The sequence below is a fragment of the Silurus meridionalis genome, chromosome 9, assembly GCF_014805685.1.
Source record: "Silurus meridionalis isolate SWU-2019-XX chromosome 9, ASM1480568v1, whole genome shotgun sequence".
NCBI classification, from domain to species: domain Eukaryota; kingdom Metazoa; phylum Chordata; class Actinopteri; order Siluriformes; family Siluridae; genus Silurus; species Silurus meridionalis.
In genome coordinates this window covers 19,115,792-19,137,180 of record NC_060892.1, presented here as the reverse complement: position 1 = coordinate 19,137,180, position 21,389 = coordinate 19,115,792, and the positions used below count along the sequence as shown (strand labels likewise).

The window sequence follows — 21,389 nt, the reverse complement described above, 5'->3', positions numbered from 1 at the left end:
AAAGCAAAAGGTGGCTACTTTGAAGAACCTAGAATATGACATTTTTCAGTTGTTTCACACTTTTTTATGTATATAATTCCATATATAATTCCACGTGTTCATTCATAGTTTTGATGCCTTCAGTGTGAATCTACAATTTTCATAGTCATGAAAATAAAGAAAACTCTTTGAATGAGAAGGTGTGTCCAAACTTTTGGTCTGTACTATATATATATATATATATATATATATATATATATATATATATATATATATATATATATAATTTTTTTTTGTGTGTGTGTGTGTGTGTGTGTGTGTGTGTGTGTGTGTGTGTGTATTATCAAATAACAAACAAATAGGATCCAGTGCTTATCCATTTATTTTAATATAAATTGTGACATAAAACAAACAAACTATTCATACAGAATACTACACTGTTTATGATGATGGTTTTTAAAGAGGCTTTGACTTCTCACATGTACATTACAGCACAGTGAAATTCTCTTCACACATCCTGGTTTGTAAGGAAACTGAGGTCAGAAGGCAGGGTCCTCCACGATACAGCACCTCAGGAACAGAGAGACTTAAGGACCCTCGTGGCTGAAGGGCACAGCAGTGGCAGCTTGGCAGTGCCGGGGATTCGATTCCCAACCTTCAGAACCTTAAGCTTTAATATTGAGCCACCACTTCTCCTTTCAGTTTATAATAATAAACACAGTGCAAATCTAGGTACAAGTGACCGGTGATCCTGTGCTTCCATCTTTTTAGATTCACCTGATTTAACTGGAGGCTAATCTGTGCAGCTGAGGATTATTATAAAATAAAAAAAAACTAAAGATCCATGAAGTTGTTGAGCAATTTAAGAACTATGACCTGAATATATATATATATATATATATATATATATATATATATATATATATATATATATATGAACTATTATGAACTATATAGTTCACAACTTCATGGATCTTTAGGTTATCTTATTTTAGATTGTACTGTAATAATAATAATAATAATAATAATGATAATAATAATAAAAACAATGCTACAATGGCTTGGGACTGCAATTTGCATGGACAGTTCTGCATTTGAGTGAACATCACTGAATAGCACAACTAAAAAATGATGGAACTGTAATGAATGAACATTTGGTGTCACCAGGACTAGGATGGGTTTCCTTTCTGGTTCTTACAGCACACACCAGCCCGGCTCCTCTCCCTCCCTCTCTCTCTCTCTCCTCTCTCTCTCTCTCTCTCTCTCTCTCTCTCTCTCTCTCTCTCTCTCTCTCCTTCTCTCACACACACACACACACACACTCACTACCGTCGTGAGCGTCTGTATCCAGCGATCTGGCTGTACTTGCTCTTCATCATTTCTCGTGCTTATTTCCATGAAGTCCACGACCTCCACCGTTAGGGTTTCTTCATTCCTGGATAAAGACAATCATGTAGAGGAGATCATGTACTCGATCTGCGGACAGTAATGCGCGCTTCCTGCTCGAAGAAGACAAACGAGATCAGCTGTCTGTCGTTGCTATGGAGAGCCTGCGCCTATCGGGCCGGGCCGGGTAGGCCGCAGCAGCGCCTGCGTGCTGGAGTTACATCTGTGACCGGAGGAGGGAGCACCGAAAGCGGATTACTCACCAAACACGGTGCCCGAGATCTCCCGCAACCTCATGCTCACAACACTTGAACCACCGGTGCTTCTTTAGCGAACAAGCTATCACGATTAAACCATGGAGCTGTAATCAACGAACGAATAAATAATTCAAGGATTTCTAAAATCGTTCACATAATAAGGACTATTTTGGCTCAATAGTTACTGGTTAACCTGCAAGTTGATTTGTTGGCTCTGGTTAGCCGTTATGTTTACAACCGCACCGTATAGCATATCTGAGAAGACATAGTGACGGTAAAAAAAAAACTAAATGTCTATAGTGTTTATTGACTAATAGGTGTCTGAATAAAGACATAGCACAGTTATACTAGTGAATTTTATTTGTTTTTTCGTGTTTTGGTCGGACACTCCCATTCTAATTAGCCTGCTAGCTTTCTTCGTCAGTTTGGGCGTCGGGTTGGTTCTTCAGCCAGCAAAGCCCAGATTACAGCTCATATGCGCCCGAACAAGCTTTATATATATTCGTATGTTCAATTGAATGAATGTAAAGTATAGAGAGGTGAAAAAACAACCCTTTTCCTACAAATGCAAATATTTCGAAACGTATAATGTGTTTTTTAGTGTATATCCCTTTCCTTTGTTTTTCATGACGCGGGACTTCACTTGGCCAGCCGGTTCGCTTAGCTCATTTCGTTTAGCCTGTTATTCATGTATAAAATGTGAATACAAAAGTCACTTCTAATAGCTCACTGCTCTTTAAGAATCGGTTTTTAAAGTCTGTTTTCATCAGTGTAAGTTGACTGGAGAGATCAGAAGAGCGGGTGTTGTTTCGCCGTGCTAATGAATGGCTGTTGATGGCGGTAGTCTTTGTTATTAGTGGGAGTTTATCATTAGAACACAACGTGCGCAGTGGGAAAAAACAAAATTTGCTTTAGTTTATAAAAAGGGTGCTTGATTCTTCTAAACGTGTTTCTTTTCTCTCCACATTGTTACAGACTACTCCACATTCACTTGAGGAGTCAATCATCAAGTCCACAGATGTTCCCAACATGAGGATAGCTGTGTACAAGCAACCCTGAACCTACTCTATGGTAAGAATCATTAGTCATTGGGTTTTGATGTATTAAGAAGTATCTCAGGTTCCCATTTTTGCCATCGACAGACAGTTTCCACACATCCGCTCGCTCAGATTGGCTGCGCAAGTTCGAGAAACTTTGGTTCATTTGAGCCGAGAATAGTCTGAGTGGTCAGATGTGATTTTTACTAAGTGATGTAATAGTTTTTATGTTTTTTCATTCGTTTGTCATACTAGGTGATGCACTTAGGGGGGTCAAATCTCCAGAGTTTCTGTGGGTCGTGCCAAATATTCTTGGCTCCATGCTGAGGAGCAATATCTTCCCTATCACCTAGTGTTACATTTTTTTAATTGCTCAGTGAGTCATATAGTACCTGCTTCCTGTAAGCTGTCGGATGACACGTTGTTTTGTTAGTGAGAAGCACTCAGTGAGGTATTCACTAACGCTGTGACTCGGACGTTGATGACTCACTTAAAACTGGAGTGGGCTGTTGCTGTTTCTCAATGTACTGTTCCGCACTGTTATCCCTTAATAAATAAGGATTTACATATTCGTAAGTTCTCGATGTCTGTCTCAACATGCTACCTGTCTGTTCATATCAGGTCTGAGCATCGATTCTCGAATGTTTGTCAGACCTTCAAGAACGGTTGTCACGAGCCTTAGCTGGGTAAAGATCTAAACGATGATTTGCAGACTCTAACGTAAAAGGAAATGACGCCCCTTTCGATGACGTAGGTAACATTCGTGGTGCGATCATCCGATTGCTCCAATTCAGGACTTGTCTGAAATATGAGTTTTGGTTGCTGGTCAGGGATGATGTATTTGGTGTGGACTGGTCAGGCTCGGACAGGCGTTTTCATGGTTATTGATCAGAACTAGGGGGATCTTAAAGGAGAGAAGAAAATCTCGTTCCCCTCCTGGCAAGTTTACAAACTATTTGAACACTTCTAAATAAAATTGTGTGATTTTACAGTTTAAGTTCTTTTATTTATTAGAATGGACTTTTTAAATGTAGCAAACTATTTTTCTTTTAGATAAAAAATATTTAAAGACAATAATTAAATAATAATAATAATTAAAAAGGAAAAGCACTGCATTTTTTTTTTTTTGCATATCTGTCGTCCATTTTATCGTTACTATTTTCGCACTACTTAGTTGAACCCTTTTTCTCAAGAACCATGTCTTTTCTAAATATTCAGCTTGGTGTATTCTTCGCAAATCGGACACATCAGCATAATTTCACACAGCATTAGAAGTAAACAAACCTTTTAACTCTAAATGAGTTGTACTCTTTATACAATTCTGGCTTTAGAATCATTAAGATAGTTGTTAACTCAAACACTGACTATACAATTTGCTCTTAAAGAAAGAAAATATAAGTCATGTGAGTTAAGCTGCCTAAATTACTCACAAAATACAAACCTGAGGGGCATCAACTGTTAAACATGTCAAGATCTCAATGGTATAATAATGAACAGCCATTTACTGCTTAGTGTGTAATGCAGCATCATAGTATATCACATTTATTATATTATTTATATTTATATTTAAAGCTTTTCAAAAAAATTTAATGAGCACACGGTGTTTAAAGATCCCATATACTGTAGGTTTTTTTTGGTGTTGGTTTAAATATTTAAGTAGCATCTAGAGCTGTTTTAATTAATGCATTAATTATGCACTAACACAATAGATAACTTTTTGAAAATTGTCCAGGCAGAACATTTGACAAAATCAAATCTATTCCTTCTCTTTTGGAAAAATCATTATTATAGTACAATTTACATATTTTTATAAATAAGACAGCGGATGTGAAAGTTTAATCCTGGACTTATTTGACGGTCATTTATACAGTTTTCTTGTGCCAGTAATTATAAACACTGCCTCTGGTTTCTAAGGCACAGTATCCTTTTGCTTAATTTATATTTGATCTTTTTTGTTCTTTATGTTCCTCATCATTTATATTGCACTCCAAAACGGAAGCTGTTTTTGGGGGACTGTGAAAAACATGATCTTTTATATCTTACTAAATGATTGACTGAAGCAAATACAAAAATCTACTGTAGATAAAGCAATTAAACACAAAATGCCCAATGACATGTATAAATGTACAACTCTTCTTTCTCTCCTCAGGGGATAAAGAAGTTGAATAGTTTAAATTTTATTTATTGATATTGGACAATTGTGAGAACTAGAGACCATGCCTCCAAGGCCATCCTCTGGAGAATTATGGGGCATCCATTTGATGCCCCCCAGGATTTTGGTGGATTGTCTGCTGCCCAATGGCATGATCCTGACCCTGGAGTGCCTCCGTGAGGCCACACTTGTCACCGTCAAACACGAACTGTTTAAGGAAGCACGGAAGTTCCCGCTCCATCACTTGTTGCAAGAGGAAGCTTCATACATCTTCGTCAGTGTAACACAGGAGGCAGAGCGGGAAGAGTTTTATGACGAGACCAGGAGACTCTGTGATCTCAGGCTCTTTCAGCCTTTCTTAAAAGTCATCGAACCTGTGGGCAACAGAGAGGAGAAAATTCTCAACCGGGAAATTGGTATAAACTTTTTTTTTCCTTTCTCACTTTTAGATGTTACATTTTATACAGGGATTTCAAATGGGAGGATGGAAGTGCTCACCTGGATAGTGGATTGTGTGAATTTAACAGTGAACTCGCAAGCCAGTCTTGTATCATTTGTTATCCCATTTTTAATTCAATGGGAATTCATGTTCTATAGTTGCACACAGTGTAAATGTGTTCAACATTTCACATACAAAGTTCTCATTTACAACAAAGATTTTAAAGGATGTATCAAGCAATATAGTAAAAGGTGGAAGCAAAAATGAAGACGCCGAGGGTGTTCACATACCAGAAGAGCACATCGCACGTTGTTCACTAACACACCAACATGTTTGTGTTTAGGCTCTTTCACCCACCCGTTTTACGTTAAACTTACCTTTGTGTATATACGACATCTAACCCATGTAAACATGTCTTAGAATGTGTGGTTTTATTTTTTGATTAAATGAATGATTTTTTTGGTTTGTATTTATAGTCCTCAACTTGTTCTTCGTTTCAGGTTTTGCAATTGGAATGCCCGTGTGTGAGTTTGATCTAGTGAAAGATCCTGAAGTGCAGGACTTCAGGCGAAACATACTTAACGTCTGCAAAGACTCAGTAGAAGTCCGAAATGCCAACGGGCCGCATAGTCGTGCATTATATGTTTACCCTCCTAATGTGGAGTCTTCAACAGAGCTTCCAAGGCACATTTTTGGCAAATTAGACAAAGGTAAGAGGAATGAGAGTTACCCATTACATTAGATTTGATCACACACACACACACACACACACACACACACACACACACACACACACACACACACACACACACACACACACACACACATTTGTCAGCCTAATCTTTATCAACTGCCTCTGTAATGAGCATGAACATTTTTTTCTGCACCATTAAAAGAGGTGAAAATTCAAATCCAAATGTTTGGGCAGTAAATACTAATGTGAGTCACATTTTCCTTTTAATTCAACATTCCTGACATTTACATTTGCCTCATGATTTGTAAAGGATATGTGGTATTTAACAGAAAATGACACAAAATACACAAAAAATACGAGACATTCATTTTTTTTTTTAATTGGCCAGAGAGCAGCCGATGTGGGAGTACAGCCCAAAACTAACATTATTTTCACTTTTGAAATAATGTCACACAATGAAGCAACCGTATTATTACAACAGTGTTTCCTTTATGGGAACTGAGGCAATAAAGTGACATTTCATCATTTCTTAAATGCCTTCAATCAGTTTCAGTGCAGAACCTTCCTGATTAATGGAGGCGTTCAGTTTTTTAACCGACTTAATCACTTTTCTTGCAAAAAGATATAATTTTTCTGAATTCTATGAACACCATTTATGGAGTCACTCAAAATGTACTTTTCTGACAAAACCCCCCACGTGACGGAAATTAAGTCAATAAACCATCATTTTAAAGTGTATTAGCTAGCCCTCTTATTTTAGCTAAAGGCTAAAGAGCATTTCAGGGGAAAAAAATCTGATTCAGAAATTCTTGTTTGTGTGGTTTTGTTGAGTATTAATTGTCGTATTTTGAAATCTATTGAAAATAGTTTAGTAAAATGGCTATCAGTTCCCATTCTAAGTGTGTTGAGTAATTAGCTGCTTTTTAAGTACAAGCAGAGGTTTCAGTTATCAGTGGTAATCATGCATAGGCCACAAGTATAGTAGTTGAAGTATTTTGCTAGTGTATTGTTTATTCTCTTAAATTCTATTCAATGTTGCTTGTTTTGTTTTTTTAATCCAGGTCAGATTATCGTAGTCATCTGGGTTATTGTGTCTCCCAACAATGACAAGCAGAAGTACACGTTGAAGATCAACCATGATTGCGTGCCTGAGCAGGTGATAGCAGAAGCCATCAGAAAAAAGACACGCAGCATGCTTTTGTCTCCCGAGCAGCTGAAGATGTGTGTGCAGGAATACCAGGGCAAGTACATCCTCAAAGTGTGTGGCTGTGACGAGTACCTGCTGGAAAAGTACCCTATCAGTCAATATAAGGTACAAAATCCTGAATCGTTACATTTGCCTCTGCTTTGCATACTGCTTTAAAATCTGTCAACTTATTTTCATAGTTCGTTTCTCACTGCGAACAATAGCTTCATTGCCATCTGCTGCAAAGGCAGAACCTTTTTTTTTTCCTCAGATGACAATTTTTTCCCTTTTCTTTTTTTGTCGTGTAGAGGTGATGTCAGTTCTGTCAAAATACCAGTATCAGAATTAACCGCAATACATCAGCTTTTCATTTATTTCAGTTTCATTTTCCAAGAATTTTTTTAATGAGAACATTTGAAGTTTTTCTTTTTTTTTTTTTTTTTTTTTTTTTTTTTTTTTGTACCAAATCAGTATCTCTGACCTATGAGTACATCTTCCTCTTCACCATGGGTTGTTTAATTATCAACTGCAGCACTCTAAGCTGTTTCAAAACCATGTTGCCATTAAAAACGAATGCATTTGTTCTGCTGCTGCTTCTTCCTCTTAAGTATTGAATGATTTTATTATCCTCAATTAATATTTTGTAGCAAAAGTCTAGCTCAGGCATGGGCAAACAACAACCTGATGCATAATTGACTGTTGAAATAAAAGAAAAACTATTTATAAATTCCACCTTTTATTATACATTTTAAGGCCGCATATACATTATTTCTACCACTAGATGGCAGACCAATGCAGTGCTAATTACTGTGTAAGAAATTGTCCTGTCCATGTTCGGGTGCCTGAGTAAACTTGGCCTAGAAGGTACAGGTTTGAACAGGTTTGAAGATGCTGCTGTATTTGAGTGTTTTTATTTTAGCCAAACATTTTCAGTATATTTTGCACAAATTGGCCTCGGTAGTTGGAAGTCTATCATTTCCGGTGGAAACTTGGAAATACTTCAGAATTTACTTCCTTTGTGCATTTGAGCTACAAAATTAGAGGAAAATCTACATTTGTCTTTTGCCATCTAACTGTACTAAGTGAACTCTTTCAACTTTAAATAAAATAGTAAACGGTATAGTCATTGTTTTAGATTTGAAGTCAGGGTTGAGGAGCTCATCCATAGTTGACAAGCAGGAATAGAAGTTGGGGTATTTTCTTAGGCCGGCAATCACAATGCGACCGAATATGACCGAGTGCACCATTAGCTGTTATGCAGAAGAGCTGGCAAGATAAGCTTTAGTTTGTAGGCTCACCAGGTTTTTGCTCTGTAAAATAACAATGGTATTAAATGAATTATGATATAAGGCAATGACAATGTAAAAAAAAAAAAAAAAACGATGGCATACTGATTTAACTTCCATTTAACTGAATTTCTAAACTATTGTATTAAATCACAGGCTCAGGCCTGCAATGAAGCACTAATAAGCTTGTCGTATGAACATAGGAGTAAAGAACAGATGAAGACTGTTTAAGGTCCTCCAGTAATCTCATCTGCCAAACAGCACTGCAGAGCATAGTGTTTTAGGATCCTGAAATAGCACGATTAATTACTGTTGCTACCTATAAGATCTGATTTTGTAGTTTGCGTTTCTAAGTGAATCTTTCGTTCTCTCGTTTTCTTCCAGTATGTGAGGAGTTGCATTATGCTGGGCCGATTGCCAAACTTAATGCTGATGTCAAAGGATAGCTTATACTCTCAGCTGCCCATGGACACATTCACCATGCCGTCTTACTCACGCCGCATCTCCACAGCCACACCATACATGAACGGGGACACCTCGAGCAAATCCCTGTGGACCATCAACAGCAACCTGAGGATACGTGTGCTCTGTGCAACATACGTCAACGTGAACATCCGGGACATTGATAAGGTGCTTACAGAACCAACGTTATTTTAGATAATAATTACAATTTTACAACATTTATTACACAGATATAACACACATGTTATCAAATCAGTCATGTCTTTCTTGTTTCTGAGTCACATACATGTTCACAGATGAGTCTAAATTTGATATTTTTAGCCTCTAAGAGAAGAACTTGAGAACAGGAGAAATGCCTCACACCCCCAGTCAAACGCTGAGGTAGAAGCTTGATAGTTTGAGGTTGTTTTAAAGCAAGGGAGGTTGGTTGGAGACTAATACTGATTGAAAGGAATACTGAAGCAACATGGCTACCATTCCATATTTCAACATTACGTAATTCCATCTGGACTGCAGTTAATTGGAACCAACTTCACCATACAACAAGACAATGAAGTGAAACTTATGTCTAAGTTAAGTACGAGTTTTTTAGAGAGAGCAGACAGTTGACCGGAGTTTTTTATATCAAGGAATGGCCTGTCCAGTCACCTGACCTATTGAACTGCTTTGGGAAGAAATGGATCTCAAGGTCAGAAACAAATATCCACCTAGTGAAGAACAACTTTGTTTTTGGATTTTTATTGAATGTTTGGAGAGACAAACTGTCCAGATGCTGTTGTCCATGCCAAGGGAGGATTTAAAATAAAAAGAAAATAAAGTTGAACTTTTTAAATATTTGTTTGAAATAAATCTTCATACCATTCAATTACCTATTTTTTTTCTTCTATATGAACATGTATGTGTCTTTCAAAAAACGGTGAGACTTATTACATAATGAATGCAACAGCTCCACTGTAAATTCTGTACATTTCTGTAACTCAGTCATTCATTATTTTAAGGTTTATTGTGTAATTTGTGCCTCACTTGGAGTAGAATCTGTCTGATCATGCAGTTGCTGGATAAGGAACTATAGAAAAGCAGTGAAATCAAGATTAAAAGTGTCCTATCCATCTTTTGTAATAGTTTTGTCTTGGTTAGGGGAAAATCTGAAAACTTGTGTAGAGCTTGGAATAGACAAGGAGATGGGAATAGATGAGACTTCAGTCTATTGCAGGACACAGTCCACACATGTAGTTTAGCATAGGCACAGAACAGAAGGTTTTTTATTTTAATTAATTTATTTATTTGGAAGTTGTTTAGAACCTGGTCAAATGTGCAAAAAAAAAAAAAAAACGTAGATGCAAACAAATCAGGGACTCTGGCGCACTGACACAACAGCACTATACATGTTGGTCAAGCATTACCTTTGTGTACATTGTTCTCTTTATGTTAAAACCATCCTAAACTGTTTTGTATTGGGTTATAGATTTATGTCAGAACTGGGATCTACCATGGAGGAGAGCAGTTATGTGACAATGTCAACACACAACGTGTGCCATGTTCAAATCCAAGGTATTGCACAAACAAATTTTTACTGCATACAAAAACCACAAGCATGTTCTCTGGTAGTATAGAACTTATGTGGTATTTGCATTTTAATGTCTCTAGGGCTGTAGCTATTGATTATTCCATCGAGTAATCAGATAAGAAGTGCTTATTCTTTATTAAAGAGCAATACGAAATAGACACAAGAAAATAAGACCTGTCTCTTAAAATGATCAAGTAATTTGTTAGATTTTTTTTTTTTAATTAACATTTTATTGCTGGAATTGCATACAATAATACCTGTGAAAACTAAACCTATTTACTGCATTTAATGGCAGTATTACATCAAAATGCAAATACAAATGTATGAATAAAAATACATTTCAGATTACTCTTAAAACGTCTGATAGAAGCTTTTTTTTTTTAAGTCTGATAGAAGCTTTCTGTGGTTTGCTTTGGCCTGAATCTATGGAAGCCTGTTTGCGCCACATAAAAAAAAAAAAAAAAAAAAGTTTGCCTAATTTCGACTTTTTCTCCTCGCAATTCCGACCTGTTCTTCTTCTTAAAAACATCCAACATTTCTGAAGTTTGAGACTGTTGGTGTATGAACGAGACCACCACTGCTTCATCTGTCTTGATTCGTCTTCTGCAAAGCTGATTGTCTCTCCAGTGTTCAGACACTTCGTTTGATACCACACAATTCTATTAATTGTAGCCCATTTCAATTTCAGGTGTGAGAAATAAAGTTGGAATTAAGAGAAAAAAAAGTCGGAATTAAGCAAACTTTTTTTAATGTGGTGGAAATGAGCTTCCATATGAATCTTTTTCTCACGCCTTTGTGTGTTTCCGCCCCGTTCCTCCATTTTTCATCCTGCAGCGTCTTCTGTGTTCCCTGTCCAGAGCGCACAATTTTGCGGGTGGTGTGTCAGTAATAATGGTCCGTGGGGGAACACAGTGCTGCATGTGTAGTTAAATGGACTAAGCGAAGTATCTAGGAAAATAATTTCCCTTGTTCGTTTTTTGTATTCAAATTATTTGAGTTATTTATCTTTTAGCCCTAAATGTCTCTCTACTTTTCTCTTAGGTGGAACGAGTGGCTTATGTATGACATGTACATCCATGACATTCCCCGAGCTGCTCGTCTTTGTCTGTCCATCTGCTCTGTAAAGGGGAGGAAGGGAGCAAAAGAGGTGCTACCACAGTTCACATGCTTTACTTTTTTTATTTAGACCCTACAGAGACAGGAAGAGAGGGACAGGCCATGAGAGCGTTCAAAAATTTAAAGCTGACTTACTATTAACTGTTTATTTGATTGAATATATTTTGTCACTGCACACAAGTTTAAGTTTATTGTAGTTAAGTGGTGAGCTAACAGTGAGATAACAGTGAGCTAACAGAGATGCCTTTCTCCCTATGTCTCAGGAACACTGTCCGCTGGCTTGGGGAAACGTAAACCTCTTTGACTACACACATACACTGGTCTCTGGGAAAATGGCACTAAACCTGTGGCCAGTGCCACATGGTCTAGAGGATCTCCTAAACCCCATCGGTGTCACGGGGTCCAACCCCAACAAGGTGTCAGTTCAATGCAGCCATATTTGATACAGGGATTGGAACCATAAGCAGTCTGCTACTATGTAATGTTGAAACATTGCTTGCATATTTTGAACTATTAGTGATGGCTGTTTATTTTAATAGTGTAAAAAAAGTGTTAAAGCAGTGTTAAAAAAACTTCTTTTAAACACAGTTTCCATGCTCTGTTGATTAGGAAACCCCATGTCTGGAGTTAGAGTTTGACTACTTCAGCTGTCCTGTGAAGTTTCCTGACATGGCCACAATAGAGGATCATGCTAATAAGATCATGTCTAGAGAGATGGGCTACAATTATTTTCAATGTGGGCAGGTAAGCTTCCACACAAGCATCCTGCTTACTTAATTATAGCAGCATTTCCTGTATGTATGTTTGTATGTATATGTGTGTATATATGTGTGTGTGTATATATAAGTCTGTGTGTATGTATATCTCTTTTAACAATATTTCTCTACAGAGCAGCAGACAGGCTCGGGACCACCACATAATGGATACTGACATCGAGCAGCTGCGGCAAGTAGCAAACAGAGACCCTCTCTCTGAGATCACTGAGCAGGAAAAGGACTTCCTGTGGAGGCAAAGGTACTCCAACATCCTCCACAGCATCTCTTCTACAGTACTGTTATTACTGTGAAATCTGTTAGTGCTGGTCTCTGAAAACCTCTTAAAGTCCTGTTATTTTTATTTTTGTGTTCTGTTTTTCAGGCAGTATTGTCAAAGTATACCAGAGATCCTTCCTAAGATTCTTCTAGCTGTAAAGTGGAACTCCAGAGATGAAGCTGCTCAGGTTGATGAGAAATTCTAAGGAAACTATAGACAAAATAGTCTTTACAAATAGTGTGCTAGGCTAGTAATATACATGTACACAACTTAGAAATAATGCACTAATTCTTATTCACTAAAACTTAATTCACTAAAATAAACCTATTTGGAGTTTTACGTAACTTGTATCTGGAATGCAGAATGTTTTTAATGACATGGATTTATAATTGTACACGGATATATTTCTGGTTCATCAAAATCTAAGCACTATATTTTACATAATATTCATATCAGCCTATAGTTTAAAGAGTCATGATTTTTTTTTTTTCTTTTATTCAAGTTGTATGTTTGGTGTTTTAGTAGCATTGGTTTCAAGAGATAAGAGAAAAGAAATATGTAAAATAAATAAAAAAAAAAGAAACATAATATAGTATATACACAATGTATAAATACAAAAGAAAAAAAAACTAGAAGTAGTTACGCTATTAAACATATTGCACAGTTTTAAATTATTGTTATTGCACGTGTTGCTTAAAAATCTTATTTTTTAGGCAACACATGTGCTATTGTTATTGTGTTATTGTTAAATGAAAGTAAGTAAATGTTTCATTTACAATCTTGGATAATACCGTAGTCCTGAAATGTTTAGATTTTTTTTCTTTCTCCGTGTTTAGTCCTGTCATTGTAATTCTGATCCATGAGTGCCATGTATTAGGCACTTAGATGAGTAATGATATAGAATATCGTGTGGTGTAAGCAACAGACATTTATGCTTTTTCTTTTAACCTTTATATTTTTCCTTCTTTCCCTCTCTCTCTCCCAGATGTATTGTCTTCTTAAAGACTGGCCTGAAATTAGACCAGAACAAGCTATGGAGTTACTTGACTGCAACTATCCAGATCCAATGATACGAGACTTTGCAGTACGGTGCCTTGAGAAATATTTGTCTGATGATAAACTCTCCCAGTACCTTATTCAGCTGGTCCAGGTAAGATTCATTTTAAATACTGAATCCAATCTGTAATGAATTGAATTGATTAATGTAAATAATACCATGAATTGTCATAACATTATTCTCAGTTGTTATTCTCATTCTAGTCCATACTGAACAATAAACGACAAGGGTTTCACATGTAATGTGTGTGTCTGGACAGGTTTTGAAGTATGAGCAGTATCTTGATAACCCCTTGGTGCGGTTTCTGCTGAAGCGAGCCCTGACCAACCAGAGAATTGGACATTTCTTTTTTTGGCATTTGAAGTAAGTGACACGTTCTTTCAGAACAGGATGTTGATTATGTATAGGCATGTTTTCCCTCCTAAGCAAAGTGGTATGTTTAGACCTCTATGACTAATATGTTTGCAAAAGGTTATTTAGATCCTTGAGAAAATGTTATGTTTACATTATGTGTAAATATTTGTTTACCGTGCCATATGGTCAGTCTTGCAGAATTTTGCATCTGTAATCACATTGCCTACTCCAACTCTTTTGACTTGTTTTGGCAAACTCAATTCAGGTTGAATGTTCAGCTGCTTGTACATCACCCTTGATCCAGCTTCTGATCTTTAAACAGCTTGATAATAAGCTCAGCTCTGTTTCTATAGTCTTGAATTTCAGCTGTTTTCAGTGCTTTTGACAGTTTGTCTTAAGTAATTGTTCACATTTACTGTAATTAAGAATAGTAATGCGTCAAGGGCAAACTTTTCTTTTTTTTTTTTTTTTTTTTTCCCATTTCTTTCCAATACATAATTAAATGGACCATATTTTTTCTTGCTAACTAACTGTCTATGTTTCAGGTCAGAGATGCACAACAAAACAGTGAGTCAGCGTTTTGGCCTGCTGCTGGAGTCATACTGTCGTGCCTGTGGTATGTATCTGAAGCATTTGGGCAGACAGGTGGAGGCCATGGAGAAACTAATCAACCTTACAGACATACTTAAGCAGGAGAAAAAGGATGAGACTCAGAAGGTAAAGTGTGTTCCCTGATTGAATTATGCTGCTAAATGCTATGTTCCTGGTAAACTGTCTGGGTTATAAACCTTCATCTAGCTGAACTAAATGTTTATGCATCTTTAGGTGCAAATGAAGTTTCTGGTTGAGCAAATGAGGCGGCCAGATTATATGGATGCCCTCCAGAACTTCACCTCTCCTTTGAATCCAGCACACCAGCTAGGCAACCTGCGGTAAGCCAGCTAAATACTAGCAGTTTCACATAAATTCCAAAACCTTTTCTCTGTTATTAATTCTCATTTTATTTGTGTTAGCCTTGAAGAATGCAGAATAATGTCATCAGCAAAGAGGCCCCTGTGGCTTAACTGGGAAAACCCTGATATCATGTCAGAGCTGCTCTTCCAGAACAATGAGATCATCTTTAAGAATGGAGATGGTCAGTCACCCCTCTTTACTGAAAGGTTTTTTTTTTTTATATATATATATTTTTTATTAACTTGAACCTTATTTGTAAACTTTTTAGACCTGAGGCAAGATATGCTGACACTTCAAATTATTAAAATAATGGAAAACATCTGGCAGAACCAAGGTTTAGACCTCAGGTGCGTTTGCTTTCAACTTTAACTATTGTTCACCAAGAAAAGTGACTGAATTTTTGTATGTGTGTATTATTTTTAACTTGGACATATCTTTACAGAATGCTGCCCTATGGTTGTCTTTCCATTGGAGACTGTGTTGGCCTTATTGAGGTTGTGAGAAGTTCTCATACCATCATGCAAATCCAGTGTAAAGGAGGCCTCAAAGGAGCATTGCAGTTCAACAGTTCAACACTGCACCAGTGGCTGAAGGACAAGAACAGGGGCGAGACGTGAGAGCTTTTTTTTTTTTTTTTTTTTTTTTATGGCCGTGATCAACATCGAGTTATATTTGTTTTAATATTGCATAGTTACAACATTTTTAAACATGTACCACTGTAGGTATGATATGGCCGTTGACCTGTTCACACGATCCTGTGCCGGTTATTGTGTGGCCACTTTTATTCTTGGCATTGGTGACCGACACAATAGTAACATCATGGTAAAGGACGATGGGCAGGTAGGTTTCTAGAGGTTTCTCCTGTTTTTAAATATTGTTATACATGGCTATTGATGATTTCGGTGTTGTTTAGCTGTTTCACATAGATTTTGGCCATTTTCTGGATCATAAAAAGAAGAAGTTTGGGTACAAGAGAGAACGAGTGCCATTCGTCTTAACTCAAGACTTCTTGATCGTGATTAGTAAAGGAGGAACTCAAGAATGCACTAAAACCAGAGAGTTTGAGAGGTATGTTTTTGAGGTTTTTATTAGCAGCCATACTCATTTGAGCTGCTTCTGTAGGTTTAAAACATACAATCATTTTTGCTTTCATCTCAGAAACCCAAAGTTTAAGGCCCCAAATATGATGTCTGAAAAGATTGAGGACTAGGAGCATTGGATCTTTTGTATAATTTGTTCAAATCATTTTTCTAATGTAATGTTTATAAGTTGGGTGCCTCTGCAGTAGATGAGCATGTACATTATTATAAGAAACATTTTTTTGCTTTAGATCTAGTTTAATTCGCAAAGCAACAATAACCATCTCGAATAAAAAATAAAAATCTTGGTTGCTCACTTAGTAATAGTCATAGGTTTCTGACATTTCTTCTCATGTTTCTTAAAATGTTTAATCTGGTGTTGCCTTAAACCATATTTTGGTATTTGGTACACAGATTTACCCACTTTTTTCCATCAGTATTAATGTAGCTGTATTTGTGTATTTGTACATCCATTTTCAGCAATTCCATTTTACTTATTGTCACTGCCCCCAACAGGTTTCAGGAGATGTGCTACAAAGCATACCTGGCTATCCGACAGCATGCAAACCTCTTTATCAACCTGTTCTCGATGATGCTGGGTTCCGGTATGCCGGAGTTGCAGTCGTTTGACGACATTGCCTACATCCGCAAGACTCTGGCACTAGATAAGACTGAGCAGGAGGCTTTGGACTACTTTATGAAGCAGATGAACGATGCTCATCATGGTGGATGGACCACAAAGATGGACTGGATCTTCCACACCATTCGACACCATGCCCAGAACTGAGCCCGAGTAGGACTGAGCCCATATGAAAGGTGCTTGAGCTAGGACCTCATGCCCAGAATCTACTGGCCTAACTTTGCTGGTAGAAACCTGGCAGCCAGACCTCAAAGTGGGGTAAAATGTGCCCCAACTGACCTTCAGAGCACTAAACAATCCAAAATATTTTTCTTTTGTTTCAGTCTCCTTTTGGCATCCATACAGAAGAATACTAACCCTAATCTTTGTCCAGAATGGTTGTACATTATTGCCTGTAGTTTTGTACTGATGTTTTCCTTTTTTTTTTTTTTTTTTGTTCTTGCTGCTCTTTTCCTGGAGAGACCATGATGATTTTTATTTGATTTCAAGTTTTCTTTTGAGAAAAAAGTCCACGGGAAGTGTTTTTTTTTTTTTTTTTTTTTACGTTTAGGGCACTCTTCGGATTACTCATGTCTTCCTCCAAGTACAAATGCCTTTAAATATGCATGGAACCTCTGAGGAACTCATAGATGAAACGGTCGAAATGTTGTCGTTTGGTCTCCGTCCTGAAGGATGGTTTCTGTAGCAAATGTAGAGGAGTTGGCATTTCCTGATAGCTTGCAAAAAAAAATCCATTGGCTCTTGGAAACTGTTGCCCTTTGATCACTACAAAGGTTTTTAATGCTTCTCCATCTCCTTTACTACCTTACGTTAATGCTGAGCGAATATGAGTTTAGATAGGAGCTTTAATTTATTTTGCCCTGATTATGAATTTAGAGGAGGAATATTTAACCTTGTTGCACCCACAACTGGAGCCAATGAAACACTAACCGAAAAGAAACATCCAAAGCCTACACGGTGAACGTATTCAGACTCAACATAGAATAAATATTTCAAATATTCTTCCGTGTAAATTCCTCCCGCAAACCTTTTTAGACCAACACGGGTGAAAGCAAGAGAGTTTAAGTTAAAGCCTTAATGGAACTTAAAGCTTGGTGGCTAAATGCACAGTTGTCTCTCATGTGTACTGCATGCGGCAGTAGAGGCTAACTTGGTGCTTAGTAAAACCAGGTTTGTGAACACTTTATCCTCAGAAGAGTTGCTCTATTTTCTGCTAAAGTTAACCAGAAAGGTTCATATATTGTCTGCATTTGTCCTTACTTTCATTGTGTCTGGTAACAACTGTTAGCTTCTATAAGAAATGAAGAATGGTGCTAAATAGATTCCACTGTATAGAAAGGGAAGAATCTCTGGACGAAATGGATGTTTAATGCTAAAATGGTTTCGAACGCTGAGAATGGTTCAGCCGATGATGTTATCATTTACACTAAAAACTACACTCTACAGTAGTACATCTTTGTATTGTATATATGCCTTTTGATGCTTCTAATTTCTCCTCCATATTGGTTTTGTGCGGTACACTGTCAGACGTGATGAGGATCTGTCAGGTGTGCGATATGCAGTTTACTTCTGGGGGTTCTAAAAATTCATAAGCTTTAAACTTTATTTAAAAAAAACAAGTAACTTTGGCAGATCCCATACATAATCTATCAAAGCTGTTTTATTAGCATTTCACCAGGGCAGCTTTGGCTATGTGAATAGAAGTTGTTGAGTAAGAGAGAAAGTGATCCAGTTAACAATCATGTCAAAAAAATGATTTTGCATGACAGTAAAAAAAGAGAGCTCCAACCATTCAAGCCAAACCAAGTGACCTCTAAATCTAAATATTGTATACGTCCACAGTAAATTTACTTTGGGTTTACATTTGTATTTGAACCACAATGACTTGACACAATGATCACAGCCTATTAATCCAACCTCTGTGGTTATGGAGAAAGCCTGTTGTGTTTTCGCATTTAAAGCTGTGAAAGTGTAAAGATTATAAATGAGGTGCAATCGTGCTATCTGTATGGATGTGTGTCTGCTGGTGGGACAAATAGCTTGCGCTTTATAATTTTTTCGAAAGTTCATACCTTAATGGAAGATTCTGTATGTTTTTTCTTAAAAATCTGTTAATTCAAGCCAAAGTTCTACATATGGTATGTTGCTTACCTGCTTAAGCACCTGAAGCATTAAAAAGGACAGTCCTTGTTCCCAGGACATCTCAATAATTTAATGAAGATGGAGCTATATCGTAGTCTGAAGGACTTTTTTTTTTTTTTTTTTTTTTAAACTCACAGAAGTTTAATATTAACATGAGAAGTTTCTATCTATCAAATTTGAGATGAGGCCAATCAATCTGCCTTTTTGCTAAATGCAACCCTTGTGTTTTTATTTCTTCCTACATTCTGTAAAGAAAATGTGTACAATTCTGTTGTGCACCGAAATGTATTAATGCACAGAATAGGAAGGGCATCTTTATCGCATCAATCTAATTTATAATACGTATCCTGAAGTATGATGGCATTGTGGTATTCCAGTTTTCAGATTCATTTATCTGTTGAATTTGAGGCTTCAGATCTTTAAATGTCATTGTGATTCTCATATGCAGTAAACTAATGAACAGGTATGCAAACAGCAACTGATGTATGCAGGTGGCTTTTGCACTTCATTGTCATTTTCTTCCCCTCAATTCTTTACAGCCAATTCAGTCCCAAAGGACAGAACATTTTCAACTGCATGTCTTTAGCAGCATTACCAATTGTACTCCTCTACTGCCTGAAACAGTTCAAATTAATTAGCAGTTAGTCCTTGTAAGCAGCCTTGTTTTAGCCCTTTAGAAGCCATTTAGTGCATGTCACAAATTTTTTTTGTGTCTGTACAGGTTACAGATGGGCTGGACCCATTTAAAAGCCCATTTTAAAATGTTTAAAATTACATGTGCAAATGCTTTGTATTTTCATTTTTTTCCACCAACTAGGAAAACCGAGATGCTGGATTCTTGGCATCATTTATATAAATTACAATGGAAAAAAAAATCATATTTCAGTTTCAAATGTACTTGAATATCATTGCTCTGAACCATCCTCGTGTTGAGTGCAAATCTGTTGTTGTGGTGTAGCACTGAAGGTTCGCTTGCATAGGCAATTTCATACCGATGTTGAATGTCAAAAACAAAGTTGGGTTGTAAGAGGCTCTGCTGGAGAAACTCTTGTAAAAGTAAGTTTGCCATTTTTAAATCCTAAGGAAAATATTTCACTATGTAAAATGTGGCAAAAAAAAAAGAAAGATGGATCTAATTGTATAAACATGTACTAAAGGAAGGTCAAAACTATTTGTCTGCTATTCTTAAAATGTTTTTGAGTGGTTACATTTCTATATCATTCTTCTTAATGTTTCCCTACTTTATATATATATATATATATATATATATATATATATATATATATATATATATATATATGCAAAATAAATAAATTATTTTTCTGTTTTTTCATCTGTAATTATTTTTGAAAACACTACCTAGTGGGCCAAATAATGTTCCATACAGCCATCCTGCATGAGATTCAAGTTAAAGCCCTATTATTTTTGTTCATAATATGTAGATATCAAAATATGTGGCCTAAGACTGCACCCTATAGTAACCATCTATAACTGCTAACAATGACACAGCCTCGTTCTCATTTATTTTCTGTTTCATTGTGCACCTCAGTTTCAAGGTTGCTTTCTATCCCCAATATTTTGAGTGTAATGTGACTATGTAAAAATAAACCTATTTCAAGAAATGTTTCTTGTGCCAAATATTTTTGTTCTTTTTTCAAATTAGTATTTTTTTATTTTTTATTATAGTAATTATAATTTATTTTTTTTATAATTCCAAAATTCATAGGGATGGACCATTTTATTACTGTTGCCTTTTAATGCTTCTCTATGAACAAAATGTATTATAATCCCTCTGTTAACGAGGGATTACAACGACCTACAGTTCAATGTTTGGCAAATAAATAGTTTAATTTACTTTTGAACAGATTGCCTTAACTTGTGTCACTATGACATCACTATTACAGTGTTTTTTAAGTATGTGTTGACCACCTAATCGCGTTTATGTAATTCTCGCTGTTTGTTAACAGATCATCAATTTATATTGGCAAAAAGCAAAACCACCATAACAAATGTTTTAAAAATCATTCATTTTATATTTAGAAAATCAGGATATGTAGGTTGATTATTTGTTGTAGTTCTCACTTTTTACTTTCAGGAATACAATGGGTATAAAACAGTTTAAGTTAACAAGGAATTAGCCAATTCAGTCTAAAATACTGTTTACAAAGTCCACAGAACTGTGTAGTGGTCAGGTTAAGGTCACACTATACCAGGTTACAGCATAGGTCATGAGTCCTAAAAAAAAAAGAAACGAGGAAAAATAGATCAAATCATAATATCTTTGTGTACAAATTGGTACAAGCAGATACTTTGGAAATAAAGTGTATTTTTTTTTATTTTTTATTTTGTGTTAAGTGTGACTCCTACAACAATACAGCATGCTTAACATTGTATTAGTGTTTTCACATGCATATTGACTGTGATATGCACTTAACTGAATAATTACCTTCTTACAAATGACTAAAAGTAACTAGGAAATTAATTAGATAACCAAATCATTTGTCTGTATTAGTCTGAAATAACTAAATAAAACAAAAACAAACAATTATTAGTTGAATAAAAATATATAT

The 21,389-nt window shown here is 36.3% G+C and overlaps 1 protein-coding gene across 1 annotated transcript; it reads left to right on the top strand.

Annotated features, from left to right (window-relative positions):
- The first annotated feature begins 1,281 nt into the window (after nucleotides 1-1,281).
- On the top strand, nucleotides 1,282-19,875 carry pik3ca (phosphatidylinositol-4,5-bisphosphate 3-kinase, catalytic subunit alpha). Its single transcript, XM_046857818.1, has 22 exons — nucleotides 1,282-1,636; nucleotides 2,598-2,693; nucleotides 4,809-5,227; nucleotides 5,751-5,960; nucleotides 7,006-7,256; nucleotides 8,801-9,046; nucleotides 10,344-10,429; nucleotides 11,487-11,592; nucleotides 11,825-11,977; nucleotides 12,171-12,305; nucleotides 12,451-12,575; nucleotides 12,699-12,780; nucleotides 13,579-13,743; nucleotides 13,910-14,013; nucleotides 14,550-14,721; nucleotides 14,830-14,936; nucleotides 15,018-15,139; nucleotides 15,227-15,305; nucleotides 15,401-15,571; nucleotides 15,681-15,798; nucleotides 15,872-16,026; nucleotides 16,554-19,875. The coding sequence occupies exons 3-22, from the start codon at nucleotides 4,876-4,878 to the stop codon at nucleotides 16,822-16,824; spliced, it is 3,210 nt and encodes a 1,069-aa protein (XP_046713774.1). The 5' UTR covers nucleotides 1,282-1,636; nucleotides 2,598-2,693; nucleotides 4,809-4,875; the 3' UTR covers nucleotides 16,825-19,875.
- Nucleotides 19,876-21,389: the final 1,514 nt, after the last annotated feature.

Bases quoted from the DNA above. Each gene is read 5' to 3' on its own strand.
- pik3ca (XM_046857818.1), top strand. From the start codon at position 4,876: ATGCCTCCAAGGCCATCCTCTGGAGAATTATGGGGCATCCATTTGATG. The intron at 5,228-5,750 runs GTATAAACTTTT...TCTTCGTTTCAG, and splicing joins AATTCTCAACCGGGAAATTG to GTTTTGCAATTGGAATGCCC. The intron at 7,257-8,800 runs GTACAAAATCCT...GTTTTCTTCCAG, and splicing joins ACCCTATCAGTCAATATAAG to TATGTGAGGAGTTGCATTAT.